The sequence below is a fragment of the Nicotiana attenuata genome, unplaced genomic scaffold, assembly GCF_001879085.1.
Source record: "Nicotiana attenuata strain UT unplaced genomic scaffold, NIATTr2, whole genome shotgun sequence".
Taxonomy (NCBI): Eukaryota; Viridiplantae; Streptophyta; class Magnoliopsida; order Solanales; family Solanaceae; genus Nicotiana; species Nicotiana attenuata.
This window is the reverse complement of record NW_017671308.1, coordinates 74,170-93,735: the sequence shown is the minus strand read 5'-3', so window position 1 is coordinate 93,735 and position 19,566 is coordinate 74,170. Positions and strand designations below refer to the sequence as shown.

Below are 19,566 nucleotides of genomic sequence, written 5' to 3'. Positions count from 1 at the left end.
ATCTTGAACGTGAAATCCATGGTACAGCTGCAGCTTCATACGTGAGTAAAATGATCCCAATTGATACCATTGTTGTCCAGAATTGCCTCCTTAGCATAGATAGCACAAAAGACCTGCACAATACTAACAACAGAAGGATCGTGAAACTGGCTGTGCAATGCACAGGCCTACTGTTCATGCCATACACATTTTGCAGAGCAGCAGCCATTAAGACAACTTCCTGTATATGCAATGGACCATTAGGGACTCCACTAGGCTTCCAAGATTGTTACAAGACCAATTTCCAAGTCATTGGGATGTCCAGAACCTCGAACAATAGGATCCAAAATAAGGCTGTGCAAAGCACAACACTACTGTTCATCAGATTTTTCATATTATGCTTATTTGTAAACAATTCCCAATTCCTTTGAACACTTCCACCACATAACCATAAAGTATCCTCAGATTGAGTATGATAACATACTAATACCACTGAGTAACACCCTCTGATTATACAGTAGAAAGCAAAATAATTCAAACTTGTACACAAACCTTGTCTTCCTTTTGGATTTATACAGTGTAGAGGACTAATATGTGAACTTATAGAATTAACTACCATAACCTGTAAGTATAACATTCTGAACACAGCTAAATAATCCCCAGATTGAGCATGATGCCATGCTAATACCACTGAGAAGTTATTAAACAATGTCCAGACACACTTAATATGAGGTTCAGGTAGTACTAAGGATAATGTGTTCATCAGTCTGGTGGTTTCCTCTTGGCAATCCTAACTCTAATGTTAGGAACTTGAGCTTTGTACATATTGATTAATACTTTTCCTTCAGATGGCAACTCCTGGAATGAGTGAAATGTGATTGTACCTGCAAAAGAGAAAACAAGGTTAGCTAAAAAATCTGCCACTTTGTTGCCCTCCCTTAGCACATGTTGAAACAACACATTATATGTGTTCTTTATCTCCTTGATCCTTCTCACTTCTGCCCCTATACACTATGGTGTCTCCCATTCATCATCAATGATCTTCCTCATCACTAAAGAGTCAGTCTCCATGATCAAAGGGTGAAGCTGTCTCTCTACACAGTAAACCAATCCTTCAACAATTCCCTTTGCCTCTGCTACTATATTAGTTGCTTCCCCTATCTCCCTTGCCTTTGCATATACCAAGTTGCCACTATGATCTCTAACACAGAAGCAATAAGAACTAGGGCCCGGATTTCCCTTTGATGCTCCATCAGTATTACATTTGAACCATCCCTCATATGGAAATTGCCATGCGACTCTCTTACTAACTACAACTAGTTTGTAGTGTTCAAAGAACTTAATCATCTCTGGCCATAAAAGTGGTATCCCAGAAAGCCAAGGATACCTCACCTTTGCCAAATAGTACAATGTCTTGTTTACTTCATGAATGACCCTACTACAAGACACTGTCCCCCCATATTTGATTGTATTCCTTCTCTTCCAAAGCTCCCACATAATCACTGCAGGAGCTGCTTGAAACAATGGTCTAAGCTTTGGACAACACTTTGCATTCCACCATTCCCTTATAACCTGATGTACCTGTACCATGTTAATCAGCAAACCTGTAGCCTGAGTAAAGGTCTTCCATACCTTATTTGCAGTAGTACTTGTTAAGAACAAATGTTGGAAAGAGTCTTCTTGTGGTGGCAAACAACACCAGCACTTAGAAACCACCATGTAACCCCCTCTCCTCCATAAATCATCAGTAGGTATCTTCCCTTTCCAAACTCTCTATAAGAAGAAGGAGACTTTGAAAGGTAATCCTTTGGTCCACAACTTTGCAAATTCAGGATTACTTGGTTCTCTATGTCTCAAAATCCTCCATGCACTACTCACAGTGAACTTTCCTGAAGGTGTAGGCATCCACCTTGGAGTGTCCCAGTAGTCATCATCATTAGTAAAATGAACTTCTTGTCTAATATGATCTGCAATCTCCTGTGGGAATGTTTGATCTAGGAGTACATCATTCCATTGATCTTNACCACGGAACCACACGGATTCTCACACTACACAGTTCGTACACCAAACAAGCAATAACTAAATTATGCAGCACAAATAAGGGAAAGCCAAGTATAAGAATTATCTAACAAGTAAAACATGTGTGACAACAAAAGTATAGTCTCTCATCAAATCGTCCCACAGAGGGAAAACACAACACCAAATAAACACAATGAGAGGGTACCCCACATAACATCCGCTGCAGCGCGTAGCCCGCTCCCAAATATGCATCAAGCCAAAATGCTCGGGTCCACTGATCACATAAATATTGATATCAGGCACAGCAGAGTGCACAAGTAAAACTGTGGGAACAATGAATAGAAGTAATAAAATATGAGAGAAGCAAGCACATATAAGGTGCAATGAGCAAATCAACATCACGAGGGCTATCTCGCCCGCCTCGCCATAAGGCCTTAACGGAGTTACAACATACATGGGGTATAATCATACAACCTCACCGCCTAACACAACATAAAAGAGTAGCACATAACATAGGCTAGGGGCACAAATAATATCCCTTCTGCCAGATCACATAACCAAAATGACAATCTCACAGAGGCACAAAAACTAGATCTGACACGACATACATATTCTCGCTGATCCTCCAAATAGCCCACAACCAAATCCTGATCCTTCACAATTAGATAAATATTCTTCAAAAAGATCCACAGCAACCTATCGATAATACAAGCTACTAATTACCCCATTCTCAACATTTCTTCACAATCCGCAAACAGAAATAGTCCCCATATGAGGGTATCTAGCCCCAAACCTCAGGAATACCAAGATTTCCGTACCCAACTCAATTACGCAAATTGAATGGCTGATATATCACTCACACCCTATCATTCTGCTGAAGCACCCATATAGGATTTCTGGCCGCGTAACAAAACATGAACCTCGAAAACCTCAAAACCCAGTAATCACCATGCTACTATCCACGCACCCGCAAACCAAAACTCAAGGTCCTTTCCAAAAATGCACACTCCTCATATATGATAGCCAACAATGCCACACTCTATAAATTCCAAATACAGATCCAGGAGAAAACCGCAATGTACCATATATTCCTTACGCTCATAGTAGACAGCCAACTAGAGCCGTTGCCAAACCACCGAGAACTCTCCGAGATCCGCCCGCTCCCAACTAAGCCATCAGGACTGCACCTCCCTAACTCAACCGAGTCACACAAATCGTCCAATCCAAGAGTGTTGCCACAAATGCCAGTAGAGAATTCCTATTCAAAGGACCAATTACTTCATCGCTATGCTGACCCAACACCACGAAGCTGACCCATTTCTTCGGATAGTCGATATGCAATAATCCCAATCAAAGTCCCAAATACAATTGATCCTAACACGAACCACATAGCCCAGAAGCTTATAAACCACTGCATTTCCTCTGAAGCACCCCGTCCTGCTGCAACCACGGCACCTACGTTGAATAGACCTTCTGTGAATATGAAGTTGTTCCTCCGACTCCCCTTGATACTGATATGTAGATCCGTTAATGACACGTAAACACTGTAAGCCCCAACATCATCCCGTGCAAGATCTCAGACCTTGGTCATACACAAAATTCGGGAACCCACTAATACCACAAATACACATACCTCAGGCCAAATCTGATATAAATCTAGCTCTACAATCTGAATGCCGCTATTGAACTCCTCCACTTGGCACAAAGCCATAGAAAACAACGTCTGATGATCCACAAAACTAACCTTCAAAGCTCGTACAACACAAATCACAAGGTACTCCAATACCACCAACTATTCCCAATCAACACCCACTTTGTGGCCTTGCCACAATCGCGACGACTAGTCAACTAATTAAACCTTCCCAAGGTCGCACTCATCAATCAGATGCCGGAAACCGATGCACCTCCATACGAACAACTAAATAGTCTCTCAATGCCTCTGTATCTTTAGTTTGGACAACACGTCGAGGCAATGCCTGAGCATCCCTGACTCCTTCGTAGCCTGTCTGTAGCATCACGAACCACTGGCGTATAGCGGACACCGAGAGCATAATATTACACAAGAGTGGACGAAAAGGAACATAAGTTATATGCTTCGAGCTGAATCAATACCGCACGATAAGGAATGAAGAATGTGAGATTATCCTAATAGTTCCGTAGCCTCTCGAAGATAAGTACAGATGTCTCCGTATCGATCCGCAAGTCTCTACTAAACCTGTTTATGACTCGTAGAACCTATGAACCTAGAGCTCTGATACCAACTTGTCACGATCCAAAATCCCTCCAAAGGAGTGGTGATGGCACCTAGTCTCTAACTAGGTAAGCCTAACCTTTTCTGTAATAACATGGATATTTACTAACTTTAAATTTAATTTCTCGGAACAAATTACAATTACAAAACCGGTGGTACAAGTCATAAGCCTTTCTAAGAGTAACTATACAAAATAAATACAACACTGTCCCAGAACGAGAAGGAATTTGTGGAACGTAAATACAAACGAAGGTGACTCCGAGGCCTGCGAACGCCGCAGCAGGTTACCTTGATCTCCACCACGACGATTTGCACAGCTACTACCGATCAATTCCTGGATCTGTACACAAAAAATGTACAGAAGTGTAGTATGAGCATACCACGGCGGTGCCCGGTAAGTATCAAGACTAACCTCGGCAGGGTAGTGACGAGGAACAGTCAAGACACCTACTGGTCAGAGAGATTAAACAGGATATGATAACAAATATCAAGATAAAGGTAACGAAAAAATATCAACAGCAGGGATAAATCAATCTACAAACAGTCGAAATAATAAAAGGAAACTCGGATTGAAACGAAAGATAACCAAATAAATCAACACAAACATAGCTGGAACACAGAGAAGTATAATGAACTCAAGTAAGGAAGACAGTGTCAACTCAATCAATCATATCGTTTCTGGTGCACAACCCCAGCCATCCCAGAACTCGATGTCTCATATCATAACCTCAACTTCCAAACCTTTAGCACACCCGGCACCTTGTGCCCACATATTTTGTCTCACTTTGTACAACAACGTTCTCATGTTACTCAGTACATAGGACCCATAACTAATGCAATTAAGATGTTCCAGGAGTTTCATTTACATAACATAAAGTAGAGTACAGCTTCTAAACCAATTAGGAACTCAGCAAGAAAAGATGAAGTTATTTTTAGAAATCATTTGAATAAAGAAAGTACCATTTTCAATTTAAAATACCACATCGAATGAATTATTACCTTTAACATGGGATTTAATAGATTAACTTAGTAGAAATTCCTTTTTAAGTAAATTACAACTTCAGATGGTTTAAGGGAATTTAATTGAGTAACTAATCGAATTAAAAATGTGACAATTTTGAAATTTGAAGTATTGAAATATGTATATATAAATACGGCGAGGTATTGAAAACACTATGAATTCCAACACAAAGGATCACAGCAGTAAAGGAATCTAAACAGTTAAAGCACTTGAATTGATAACAACAAATAAACACAGCAAACAGAAAGTGCATGGCATCATCCTTCGTGCTTTAACTCTCAATCCTCACCATGCAATCAATATTCACTATTATTCTTTCTTATTGCGGCGTGCAACCCGATCCCAATCAAATAATACTGTTGCCGCGTGCAACCCGATCCAAATCAGATAATGATGTTGCGGCGTGCAACCCGATCCAAATCATATAATGTGTTGCGGCGTGCAACCCGATCCAAATCATATAATAATGTTGCGGCTTGCAACCCGACCCAAATCATATAATGATGTTGCGGCGTGCAACCCGACCCCACCTGTCCACCCTTATTACTCCTTGTTGCGACGTGCAACCCGATCCAATATAATATTATGGCGGCGTGCAACCCGATCCCATATAATATTGTTGCGGCATGCAACCCGATCCCAATATACAGATCAACACCAATCACAAAAGAATCCCCGGCAAGGGAACAATAGTATAACAACAACATCCCAGCAAGAGAAACAATATCGTAAGCAATAACATCACGGCAAGGGAAACAATATCATAAACAATAACATCCCGGCAAGGGAATCAACAATAGAAACAAATACATCCCGGTAAGGAATCAACAATAACCAATCTCGTTCCAACAATTAACTTCACAAAATGAATCCCAACTTGAGTCAATACTCAACAATGGTCAAATACCAAGGAATTACCATAAACCTGGTCCAACATGAATACTCATCAAGTCAAGTATGAATAGTACATAATAAGGATCACGAAAAAAATCAAGAAACACACTAACCTTAACAAAGCAACAAGACATAATAAGCACGTGATAATTACACCGGTAACCACAACAAATGGACATGTAACATATTTGCACGAAGTCATAGAGAAACTCACAATCAAGAAGTATCAAAACATAAGGAAGCCAATCACTTCAATTAAGTCGACTAGGGGTCAAGTAACACGTAAGAATTAGAGGAAAGCTAGCAACATCACATGGAGCATATAGAGGTAATTTAAGCAATTAGGAAACTCAAGCATGACGGAATACTTTGCACATAATGAACATAAGGACCTAAGAACCCTAGAGGCAAATTTCCCACAAATAAGTCTGAGCACACACTTGTCACCTCGCGTGTACGGACTACAATTAGCATAGAAGACTCAAACCATAAGGGGAAGTCCCCCACATAAGGTTAGGCAAGATACTTACCTTAATCCAGCCAATTCAATACTCATCTTTAGCTTTTCCTTTACCGATTCATCAACGATCGGCGCAATCTAGCCAAAAACGACTTGAATACATTAAACAAAGCAAGAGAAAAAAATATCAATTGACAAAACTATGATTCTTCTACAATTTGCAAAAAGTCAACAAAAGTCAACTCCCCTGGCCCGCACCTTGGAACCCGACCAAACTTACAAAAAACGAACACCCATTCCACTACGACTTCACCCATACAAAAATTATCTAATTCCGATATCATTTGGTCATTCAAATCATCATTTTACATTTTTGAAAGATTTCACAATTTTCACCAAATATTCCTTTAGATTCTCATGAATTTAATGTTAAATCTAAGATATAATCACAAATATAGTTGAAAATTGATTACAGACACTTACCCAATGAATTGGAGAAGTTTGGGTCTTTGGAAAATTGCTTATGGAGGTTTAGGGTTTGAGAAAATTGAAAAATGGTAAAAATCTCATCAAAAATCTCACTTAACAGGCCTCAGATGTCGCATTTGCGACCCAGGGTTCGCAATTTCGAACCCTCACAATTTGCAAACAAGGCAGAGCTGGAAGAAGTCACATTTGCGACAAAAAGTTCGCATTTGCGAACTGGTCATCGCAATTGCGATGAAAAAGATCGCATTTGCGACTACACCAGAAACCAGCAATTTTCCCGACACGAAAATGAGCATAACTTCCTCATACGATGTCCAAATTCGATGATTCTTTTTCCTATGGCTCCGTAATTTCGATACGGATCTAATGGTTCAATAAAAACTTAATTTGGATCTCATTTGCTCAATGTGGTATCATTTTTGCTTGAACAAACGACAATGAAGCATCCAAAAACAAGCGCAACATAGCCTAAACCTATTCGAAACTCACCCAAGCCCTCGGGGCTCCAAACCAAACATGCACGCAAGTCTAAAAATATCATACGGACTTGCTCGTGCGATCAAATCATCAAAATAACATCAAAAACTATGAATTTAACCTCAAAACTCATGATTTTCTATCTTTTCAACCAGACGTCCAAATCACGTCAAATCAATTCCGATTCTCACCAAATTTCACAGATAGGACTTAAATATCATAACAAACTTTTACCAGGCTCCAGAACCAAAATACGGGCCCGATACCAACGAGTTCAAACATTAATTCATTTATTTATTTCCTTTAAAAACCAGCACAACAATTTTCTTCAAAAATTGTTTTCTAAGGCTAGGGACCTCGGAATTCAATTCCGGGCATACGCCTAAGTCCCATATTTTACCGCGAGCCTCCCGAGATTGTCGAAATACAGATCTAGGTCCGTTTACCAAAAATGTTTACCAAAGTCAACTAAAAACCAAGTTTTAACTCTAGAAATTACTATATTTTTCATATTTTCACATAAAAGCTTTCCGGTTTCACGCCCGGACTGCGCACGCAAGTCGATACACATAATATGAAGCTACTCGTGACCTCAAACTGTGGAACCGTATGAAACTGTTCAAAATGACCAGTCCGGTCGTTACAAAGTGCCAAGCCTAACCTCGGTCGAGTAGTGACGAGATCAGGTCATGGCCCTACTGGTATAAATATACGAAATAAGACAGAAAGAATATTACAGTAAAAACTAGATACGAAAATCTGACCAGAATGGAATTCAATGAAAAACCAACAGCTCAGAACACAGTAATAGCAACAGGGGATCTCCCGGGATACCGTCCCGTAGTCCCAAACGTAAATGTGCAGGGGGATCTCTCGGAATATCATTTCGTATTCCCAAGGTAAATATGCAGTGCTGGGGGATCTCCAAGAATACCGTTCCGTAGTTCCAAAGTAAATATGCCGTACAGGGGTATCTCTCAGAATACCGTTCCGTAGTTCCAAAGTAAATATGCAGCTCAACCAACAGAGATAACAGTTACAACAAGAAAACCACAATTTAGGCTAAGTCCGAGTCAAAGAAGAACAGGAAATTTCACTAAAACATGTTGTACAGTGTTCAGACAGACAGTTAAGGTAGTTAAGGCACTTAAGGCTCGTAAGCATGCTTCCCTAAACTAAACAGGATAATTACATATACTAGTGTAGCTCAATTGAAGAAAAACAGATATTTGCTTAACGAAAACGGGGTTTTTCAAAAAATAGACCGTGTACGCTCTCGTCACCTCACGTACATGGCGCTCACATATCAAATAGTACCAAATCCTAAGGAGAGTTCCCCCACACAAGGTTAGGTAAGCCACTTACCTCGAACCAAAGGCCACTCAAAACTCAATCACAGCTTTGCCATTCAAACAAGCCTCCGAACCATTAATATCTAGCAAATTACCAACCAAACGTTTCAAAATAAGCCTTAGTAATAACGCACGATAACAAAGGATTCAATTTAGGTCATTATTGAAAAAGTCAACAAAAGTCAACACCTAGGCCCGCTTGGTTCAAACCCGAAATTCGAAACAAAATCTGATTACCCATTCACCCCCGAGTTTGGATATACAATTAGTTTTTGTATCCGACCTCAATTTGAGGTCTGAATCCCCAAATTTCCAAATCCCTAGTTTCTACCCAAAAATCCCCAATTCCACCATGAAAACCTTAGATTCTAGGTTGTAATCTTGTAAAAAGAAATGAAAGATTGAAAGAAACTAGTTAAGAACCACTTACCTATGATTTGGGGAAGAAGAATAAAAAATCCCGTCCAAAAGTCATTTTGATCTATTTCGGGTGTCGCATTTGCGACCTAGGGTTCGCAAATGTGAGCCGCGAAAATGCGAAGAACCTATCGCAAATTCGAAGGTCTCCCCATTCTCTCTTTCATCGCAAATGTGACGAAAGTCTCGCAAATGCGAGCATGACCTTCCGTAATTGCGGCCAATTGATCGCAATTGTGATCCCTGCCATTCCCAGACTTCCTTCTTAAATGCGAAGGGAAGTTCGCAATTGCGAACACAGCTGGCCCAGCTTCTCCTCGCAAATGCGAGAATTAGCTCGCAAATGCGGAACCCTCAAAGGTTGCAATTGCGATGCTTGATCTCGCAAATGCGAGATCAGAGGTCTGCAACCTGCTCAGTTACACCAGCAAATTTTTCCAAGTTCAAATCACTCTGTAGCCTATCTGAAACTCACCCGAGCCCTCGGGGCTCCAAACCAAACATTCACACAAAACTTAAAATATCATACGAACTTTCTTGCGCGATCAAATCGCCAAAATAACACCTAGAACCACGAATTTAACACCAAATCGAATAAAATTCTCAAGAACACTTGGACATTTCTATTTTCTCAACCGGACGTCCGAATCACGTCAAACCAATTTTGTTTTTCATCAAATTTCACAGACAAGTCTTAAATATTATTTTGAAACTTGTACCAGGCTCTGAAACCAAAATACGGACCCGATACCAACAAGATCAAATACTAAAAATTTCTTAAAAACCATTAAATTTTCAGACTCTCAATTTTCAGCAAAAATTGCTTAACTTGTGCTAGGGAGCTCCAATTCCGATTCGGGCATACGCCCAGGTCCTATATTTTGATACGGACCCGTCAGGACTATCAAAACACGAATCTGGGTCCACTTACAAAAAAATATTGACCGAAGTCAACTCAAATAAAGTTTTTAAGAAAAAATCCTTATTTTTATCAACTTTCAACACAAAAACTTTCCGAAAATACGCCCAGATTCCCCACGCAAACCGAGGAGGGATAAAATGAGATTTTTAAGGCCTCGGAATACAGAATTTGGTTTTAATTCATAAGATGGCCTATCGAATCATCACACACACACACACACACACACACACACACATATATATATATATATATATATATATATATATATATATATATATATATATATATATATATATATATATATATATAGTAAATCATAATAAACTAATAGAGGTATATATATGAGAAGTTTATATATTTTACTCGAATTCCACATTTCGTCTTATATATTCATTCCCTTTATAACTAATTACAAATCACATAGATTATTAAATATCGGTAAAGATATTTTACCTTTTGTATTCATATATCTAAGTTAATTTTCTCAGTTATAATTAAGTATATGAGTCATTGCACACACATACACACACATACATTATATTGTAATTGATGATCAATCACATATATTACTACACACGAAAACTTGATCATTGATGAATTGGTAAACCAATATTATTCTTTTTTAAATGTGTTTAGTCAATTATTATATTAACTCATTTACTTAATGCTAATAGCTTCTTTCGTTTATTTAATTTGTGATACATATATACATGTCAAAGAAGTTTAGTATTATTCTATATTTCATTCGTTCATAACTAATAATGCAAAATATAGATTAATCGATATAGGTCGAGACGTTTTGTTTTTAATATTCATCGATGCATCTAAGTAAGTTATAAGTCGATGAATCAATTTACAAATATATATATTTGAAGATATACTATATATATATATATATATATATATATATATATATATATATATATATATATATATATATATATATATATATATATATATATATACATACATACACACACACACACATACTTCGTTGTACTACTTTAACTATATATAACTTGTTATAGTATATGTTAGTGCATTCATTATTTGTATTACAAAATAAAGTGTTAATGGATTATATTTATATTATTTAGATAGTAAATTTTAATGTGGTTTAAAAGTTTGACCATGATTGACCTATGAAGCGACCGAAGTTGGTCGATTATTTCCCAGAAATTACAGCTACCGACCAATCATGTAATTATCGACCGACTTTGGTCGGTAACTTCAACTATAAATTTTATAAAATATTTTAAATAATAATATAACTATTAAAATTTGGGTCCACCTAACTGATCGATGTTGGTTGGTAATCAAAAAAATGCTTTGACTAAGCATGTATGACCATTGCAGTCAAATATTTGACCGAAATCGGTCGGTATGTCATTTTAAAAAATATAAAATATTTTTTTGGTAGTTTTCATCCGTCTTGGACGATTTTTTGATCTCTTTTTTTGACCGACAAACGTTGGTTGACATGCCTCGATCGAATTTGACCGAATTTCTAGTAGTGGATGTAAGTAAGAAAAGTTTCGCTTGTCATGGACCATGTTTTATTACATAAGATAGTAGTATAAGATAAAGTAATTCACATCCCTCTTCGTTACGTCTTTACCCTTTTTTAGCATCACTAGACAAGAAAAAAAGAAGATTCTAATTGAAGTACCATTGTATCTAACTATTTAGGATGAAATGATCAGAACTATCTTATCTCTTTATGTGTATGCGACACATCCTCTCGCAAACAAAAAGAAAAAAAGAAACCTATCCTACCCTCTTTATCAGATACATCTAACTTACATGGTACTATCAATAATAAAATACAAGGTTCTACATGTAACGATCCGACCGGTCGTTTTGAGCTCTAGTATGTCGTTCGGCGGTTTGAGGTCATGAGCACCTTCACTTCAGGTGTTACGACTTGTACGCGTGGTCGAAACTGGAATTTCAGAAGTTCAGAGTTGATTTGGAAAGAAAATTCTCACTTCGGAAGCTTCAAGTTGGAAAAATTGACTAAGGGTTGATTTTGAGTAAACAATCTCGGAATCGCGGTTTGAAGATTCCAAAGGGTTCGTATGATGATTTCGGACTTGGGCGTATGTCCGGATCAGGTTTTGGATGACTCGGGAGCGTTTCGGCGCCTATTGTGGAAGTTTGCTTTTGGAAGAATTTCATAAATTTGGGTTGAAGTGCATTTCAATGTAATTGATGTCCGTTTGGGATTCTGAGTCTAGGAATAGCTCCGTACGGTGATTTTGGTATTGGGAGCGCGTCCGGAAGTTGATTCGGAGGTCTGTAGGTCATTTTCGAGTCATTTGACAAAAGTTAGAAATTTGAAGGTTTTTGAGAAGTTTGACCGGAAGTGGACTTTTTGATATCGGAGTCCAAATCTGATTCCGGAAATTGGAGTAGGTCCGTAATGTCAAACATGACTTGTGTGCAAAATTTGAGGTCAATCGGACGTGAGTTGGTAGGTTTTGGCATCGAATGTAGAAGTTTGAAGTTCTAAAGTTCATTAAGCTTGGTTTGGGTAGTCATTCGTTATTTTGGCATTATTTGATGTGATTTGAGGCCTCGGGCAAGTTTGTGTCATGTTTTGGGACTAGTTGGTGCGATTGGATAGGGTCCCGGGGGCCTCGGGTGTATTTCGGGGTGGTTTCAGGGCAATTTTGGTTAAGTTGTTGTTGCTGGTTTGATGGTGCTGATGTTGTTCTTCGCGAACGCGAAGGACCTCACACGTTTGCGAAGAAGGAAATTGGACTAGCCACTTTTTGTTCTACGCGTTCGCGAGAGGGCAGACGCGCGAAGGGCTAGCTGGTAAAGCTTCGTAGAGGAGCTGGGGGGCTGAGGCAGATTGTGCTTCGCGAATGCGAGGGGCTTGCCGCGTTCGCGAAGAATGATTTTTGGGCGTGAGGGCTTTGTGCTTCGCAAACACAAGGGATGTTCCACGTTAGCAAAGAAGGGCAATGCTGGGCAGTGTGATTTTAAAGACGGGATTTGGCCATTTTTCCTCCATTTTCCATTTGATTGGCGATTTTTGGAGCTCTTGGAAGGGAGATTTTCGGTTTTTATGTCAAGGTAAGTGATTCCTACCTATCGCAAGTTAAATACTTGGATTATGTATGGACTTAGACATGAAAATTTGTAGAAATTTTGAGATTTGAAGAAAAACCTAGAAATTGGTATTTTTGAATTTTGACCACGAAATTTGGCATAGAATTGGGAATAAATTATATATTTGAGTTCGTGAGGTTATGGGCAAAGTTTATCTTTGAAAATTTATGGAATTCGGGCACGTGGGCCCAAGGGTGATTTTAACTACTTTTCAAATGGAGTTGGGAATTTGTTGTAAATATGATTAGAATGAGTATTTGAGTATATATTAATGGGTTTGCATAATTATTGACTAGTTTTGGAGCGTTAGGCGTCGGTTCGAGTCGTCGCAAGGGCTTGAGAGCCGGTTATGGAACTTTGGAGCGAGGTAAGTCTCCTTTCTAACCTTGTAAGAGGGAATTAACCCCATAGGTGAACTAAATTACTATGTGCTTCTATTTGTGGGGGCTACGTACGCACGAGGTGACGAGAGTCCGTACGTAGCTACTAGTTATGCCTATGTCCGGGTAGTTTTAGCCTCACATCATGCCTTGTTGATATTGTTATTGATTTATGTTTATTGCTTGCCTTGTGTCACGACCCTAGTTCACCAATTGTGAACACGTCATGACGGCACCTAGTCTTCACGACTAGGTAAGCCTAACACATTGCGGAAGTAACAACATTGGCGAAATTTATATTCGAAAGCTAAATAACATGAGTAATGTATACAGTTGCCGCCTGGCACATACACTTTAATACAAAATACTGAAATAACCTCCAAGACCCGGAAACCCACGGGCAACACAGGCTATAAGAAATCTTACACTGCTCTAGTCACCAGAATAGTCTAATACAAAGAGGGATCGAAATAACATCTAACAACTATGGATAGAATGAGAAGGAGACTTTGCGGATCTGCGGACGTAGCAGATGTATACCTCAAGTCCCCAATACGCTCCCTGACAGCTACTGGCGGTACGCCTGCTCAGAAGCACCTGGATCTGCACATGAAAAACATGCACAGGAGAGGCGTGAGTACACCACAGCGGTACTCAGTAAGTGCCAAGCCTAACCTCGGTTGGGTAGTGACGAGGAAAAGGTCAGGGCCCTACTGAGACAGAAACAAAAAAATAGCAAGATATTAACAGTATCGAAGTCTGATGAAAACTAATGAACACAGCGATGTGATAAGACAGATCAATGAAATATAGTACTGCAATACAAAACAGAAACACAGAGTAAATACAGCAAAATTACAAGAATACCGACGAGGGTCTCCCAGGATACCGTCCTGTAGCCCTTTTCTCAACTGTCCAATGGAACTTCCGGGATACCGTCCCGTAGTCCTAATCTCATATCAATATCAAAAGATCTCCCGGGATACCGTCCCGTAATCCAATCATCAGTGTGCAGGGGGATCTCCCGGGATACCGTCCCGTAGTCCCAAAATAAAAGTGCAGGGATCTCCCGGGATACCGTCCCGTAAATAAAAGTGCAGGAGGATCTCCCGGGATACCGTCCCGTAGTCCCAAAATAAAAGTGCAGGGGGATCTCCCGGGAATCAAACCCGTAGTCCCAAAGTAAACAATCAAGGGGGAACTCCCGGAATCCGCATCCGTAGTCCCAATGTAAATGCGCAACCAACATCAATAAATTATTCAGAAATTTAAGTACAACAATACAAGGCATCAAATAATACTGGCCTAACATGCTCCACGTAATCACAGTTAAGACAATTTAAACAAATAGGCAGCTTGGATCAATTAAACATGCTCTTCTACGCTAGCACAGGCTATAAAAGCAAGTAAAGTAAGGCAAATATGAAAGAGAATCCAAATCAAGTATTTAAGTAAAAATCCAGGTTTCAACAATTTGCTCAAGTACGCGCTCGTCACCTCACGTACAAGGCATTCAATTACCAATTATCACATCCTAAGGGACGAAGTCCCCCACACAAGGTTAGGCAAGCCACTTACCTCGAACCGGTGCGAAGTCAACTAGGGAACGATGCCCTTGCCACGAGTATCCGACTCCAAATGGCCCAAATCTATTCAATTAAATTACAAATCGTAAATAATATTGCAAACAACTGATTCCACTATTGAAATTAAAGCTAAGGCGCGAAAATAGGTGAAATGACCAAAACGCCCCTCAGGCCAACGTCTCGGAACCGAATAATTTTCACATTTTCAGAAACCTCGTACTCTCACGAGTCTAACCATATAAAAATCTCAGAAATCGGAGGTCGAATGCTCCCTCAAAACCCAATAGTTTAGTCAATGAACTTTCACCCAAATTCTTCCATTTTTGATCCTTAATTCGAATTTAAAAGGTGGATTTAACTACTAAATGATAGAATATAATTAGAAAGGATCATAGAAATGTTACCCAATAATCTCCTCTCCAAAATCCTCTCAGAATCGCCTTTGCCCGAGCTCAAAATTGATTTTCAAACTTATGAAATTAAACCCTCGAAATTTCCTATTTCTGCCCAGACATTTCCGCTTCTGCGGACAAGGGACCGCTTCTGCGGTCCCGCTTAAGCGGNCATTGATCTTCATCTCGCAGCTCAGCAACCTCTTGCAAGTCTTCAGTTATAGGGAAGTCTGGAGGCAATACATGATACAAAGCACCCAAGCCAGTCCAATTCTCATGCCATATATTAGTAGATCCCCTATTCATTTCCCATAAAATTTCATGCTCCACCTCATCTCTTGCCTCTAACATTTTCCTCCAAACATGTGAGCCTCTCCTAAATTGAACCACAGTAGGTACTTCTTTATTGCAATACTTATTCCACATAAAGTTTGACCATAAGGATTTAGAAGTTCTAAATCTCCACCAAAGCTTTGCAAATAGTGCCTTTGAGACATCAAACAATGATCTAAAACCTATCCCCCCTCCTCCTTGGGAAGACATAAATTCTGCCACTTTGTCCAATGTCTACTTCTCCCTTCTTCCTTATTGCTCCAGAAAAATCTCGCAAAAGTTTTATGGAGATGTTCTATGACATTGTTAGGTGGATCAAGGAATGACAGTATGTGTGTAGGTATACTTTGAAGCACACTTGAGATCAATGTGGCCTTACCTCCATAAGATAGTAATTTCCCTTTCCATGAGTGTAGCTTTGCCTTTACCTTCTGGATCAGGTCACTATAGTAGTCCTTCCTTCTTCTTGTATAGAAAATTGGACATCCAAGGTAAGTAAATGGGAAGCTGACTTTAGGGAAACCAGTGATATTAGCTACTGCATTGATTAAATTTCCAGCAACCTTTGAGTGCATATAGTAAGAACTCTTTGCCTTATTGATCATCTGCCCAGAAGTTGTCTCATACAAAGCCAAAACATCAACTATCTTCTGAAGAGAGTAAGGATCAGCAGATGCAAAGATAATAGTATCATCTGCATAAGCTAGATGATTCAATGGATCAGACCATTTTGGCATACCAAAACCTCTAAACTGCCTATCTTTAAACAACTTATTCAATGACCTTGACAAAACCTCTGCTGAGAGAATAAACAAAGCTGGTGATAGAGGGTCACCTTGCTTCACACCCCTTGTTGAATGAAAAAATCCAGAAGCTTGTCCATTAACCATAACAGAATACCAATTGTTAGCAATGAGATTCCAAACCATGTTTATAAAGCATACTACAAACCCCATTCTCCTCAATACATGCATCAAATATTTCCAAGACACCCTATCATATGCCTTAGCCATATCTAATTTGATCACCACATTGGCTGGCTTACCTCTCAATCTTATATCAGTAACAATCTCTTGAGTCAACAATATATTCTCAAAGATACTCCTTCCCTTGACAAAACCAGATTGATTTTTTGAGATCAAAGAAGGCAGTATCTTTTCTAGTCTATCATGCACCACCCTTGAGAATACCTTGTTAATAAAATTACTCAAGCTGATAGGTCTAAGGTCAGAGAATGTTTGAACTTGTGGTTTTTTAGGCAACAAAACAAGATTAGTATGTGTTATTGATTTTGGCAATGGACTGCCCTCAAAAAACACAACTAATAATGTGTGAATATCTTTCCCCACAATATCCCAGCATGCTTGAAAGAACAAACCTGAGAAACCATCTGGACCACTTGCACTTTCACTACTCAATGCAAAAACAACATCCTTCACCTCCTCCATAGTAGGCAATCTACATAATTCCAGGTTCTGCTCCCTTGTCACCAATGTAGGTACATTATTTAACAAACCAAAGCTTGTAAGATCCCCCTCCTTAGTGAATTACTTCTGGAAAAACTCCACTGCAGCCTCAGATAACTTGTCTTGATCTTCAATCCATGAGCCATCACTATTCTGGATCCTTTTTAATTGTAACTTTTGCCTCTTCCCATTGACACAATTATGGGAGAACCTTGTATTTCTGTCTCCTTCTTCAAACCAAGTCATACCTGCCTTTTGTTTCCAATATTGCTCCTCAATGCTCAAGTACTTCTTCAACTCAGCTTGAGCTTGTTGAAGTACTATTCTATTCTCTATTGAAGGATCTTCTTCAAAAAGCATCTCCTTAATCCTTACCACATCCTCCCTGATAGCTAGCTGCTTGAAGATATCCCCATAGGTTAATTTACTCCATTTTGAAAGAGCAATCTTAACCCTCTTCAATTTCTACTTGAACATCAAGAAAGGGTCCCCTATATAGTCAGCCATCCAATTCTGCTTCACCACATCTAAGAAGGTTTCATGTTTTGCCAGAAGTTCAAGAACTTGAACGGTTTAACAAATTTCATAGCTTCCTCTCCACAGCTCATCAAAAGTGGTGCATGATCAGATCCTGTTCTACTGAGGTGCTCAACCTCTATTGTAGGAAATAAGGATTGAAAGGGCATGTTCACAAGGATTCTGTCAAGTCTTTTAAAGATACACTCTTCATTTGGCCTCCCATTCCACCATGTGAAAGGGCTACCCTTGTAGCCAAGATCAAACAAGCCACAAGAGTTGACACAGAATGCAAAATCTTCATACTCTGGAGGGTGCACTGGTAGGCCACCTATCTTCTCTTCCTCTCCCAACACTACATTGAAATCACCCCCTACTAGCCCTGGCAGCTCCATATCACTAGCCAAATAGTATAGATTGTCCCATAATTCCAGCCTCTCTAATGCACTGCACTTAGCATATACAAATGTCATCATAATGTATTTACCAAGATCCTGATGATACACTCTCATGGTCATTTGTTGCTCAGTGTCAATCAAGAGATCCCATTCCACAACAGAATCAAAAAATAACCAAATTTTGGCATTTACATTAGAGATTGCAGCTTCCATACCTAATCTTCTTCTATATTTGTCAAGAAATTTCTTCTTCTGTTTAGGCTCCATGAGTGCTATAATGAAAAAACCATGTTCCTTTTGCATATTGATCACTCTCTAAAAGGCCTGTTGAGTTTTAACAGACCTTATATTCCATATGAGTGTTTTAATCATCATCTTGAGGCTCCAGAGGCTGCCCTTCTAGGCAAGATTCTTGTAGGTTGTAATGACTCTTTAAGTTGATTTTTCTTTCCTTTCTTCCCACTTCTATTAGTTGCTATAGGAGATACATCCCCTTCCCTCATCACACCTTTAAAATTCTCTACTGTAGTCTCATCATCATCTTCCTCTTCAAATTGCTGTTGCTGCTCCACCAAAGAATTCTGAATGTCTAAAGGCAACCCTTGATGTGTAATGAGGCCATGTAGTACCTGATTAGGTGATTTCAATGGCACCTTAACTTTGATCTATAAGGGGGATCCAGTTCCAGATGAACATGCTATTGGCAATGCTTCACTTTCTCCAGAAACTATGGCTTGTTCACCTGGTTCATGGGGTGTTAATGCTGCATCATAATGGTCAGAATTGCTAACCATATCTCCTAGCTTCTCCTGCATCATTTTAAATTGAAGCTCATACACAGAACTCAGATTAGGGTTTACTGTAGCAAAACTGGCAGAAACTGCTTGTGTTACTGTTCCATTGAGATCAGACCCCTTCCCATTGTCTGTTTGTTGATTTTGGCACACTGTATCCTTTACACATTCTTAGGAACATTCCCAACCTGTTCCTTCATCAATGCATATACTGGAACCCCATCTACATAGGCCAAAAGTCTCCCACGGAAAACCGAACGAGTTTAACTTCGTTCCTACGTTGGTCCGTCGTAGTCTTTGGTC

General features: G+C 39.3%; 1 protein-coding gene across 1 annotated transcript; it reads right to left on the bottom strand.

Annotated features, from left to right (window-relative positions):
• Positions 1–17,636: 17,636 nt before the first annotated feature.
• LOC109207441 lies at positions 17,637–18,736 on the bottom strand. Its single transcript, XM_019370361.1, has 2 exons — positions 18,134–18,736; positions 17,637–18,020 (listed from the first exon to the last, which is right to left on the bottom strand). Exons 1-2 carry the CDS (start codon positions 18,734–18,736, stop codon positions 17,637–17,639), a joined length of 987 nt encoding a protein of 328 aa, XP_019225906.1.
• Positions 18,737–19,566: the final 830 nt, after the last annotated feature.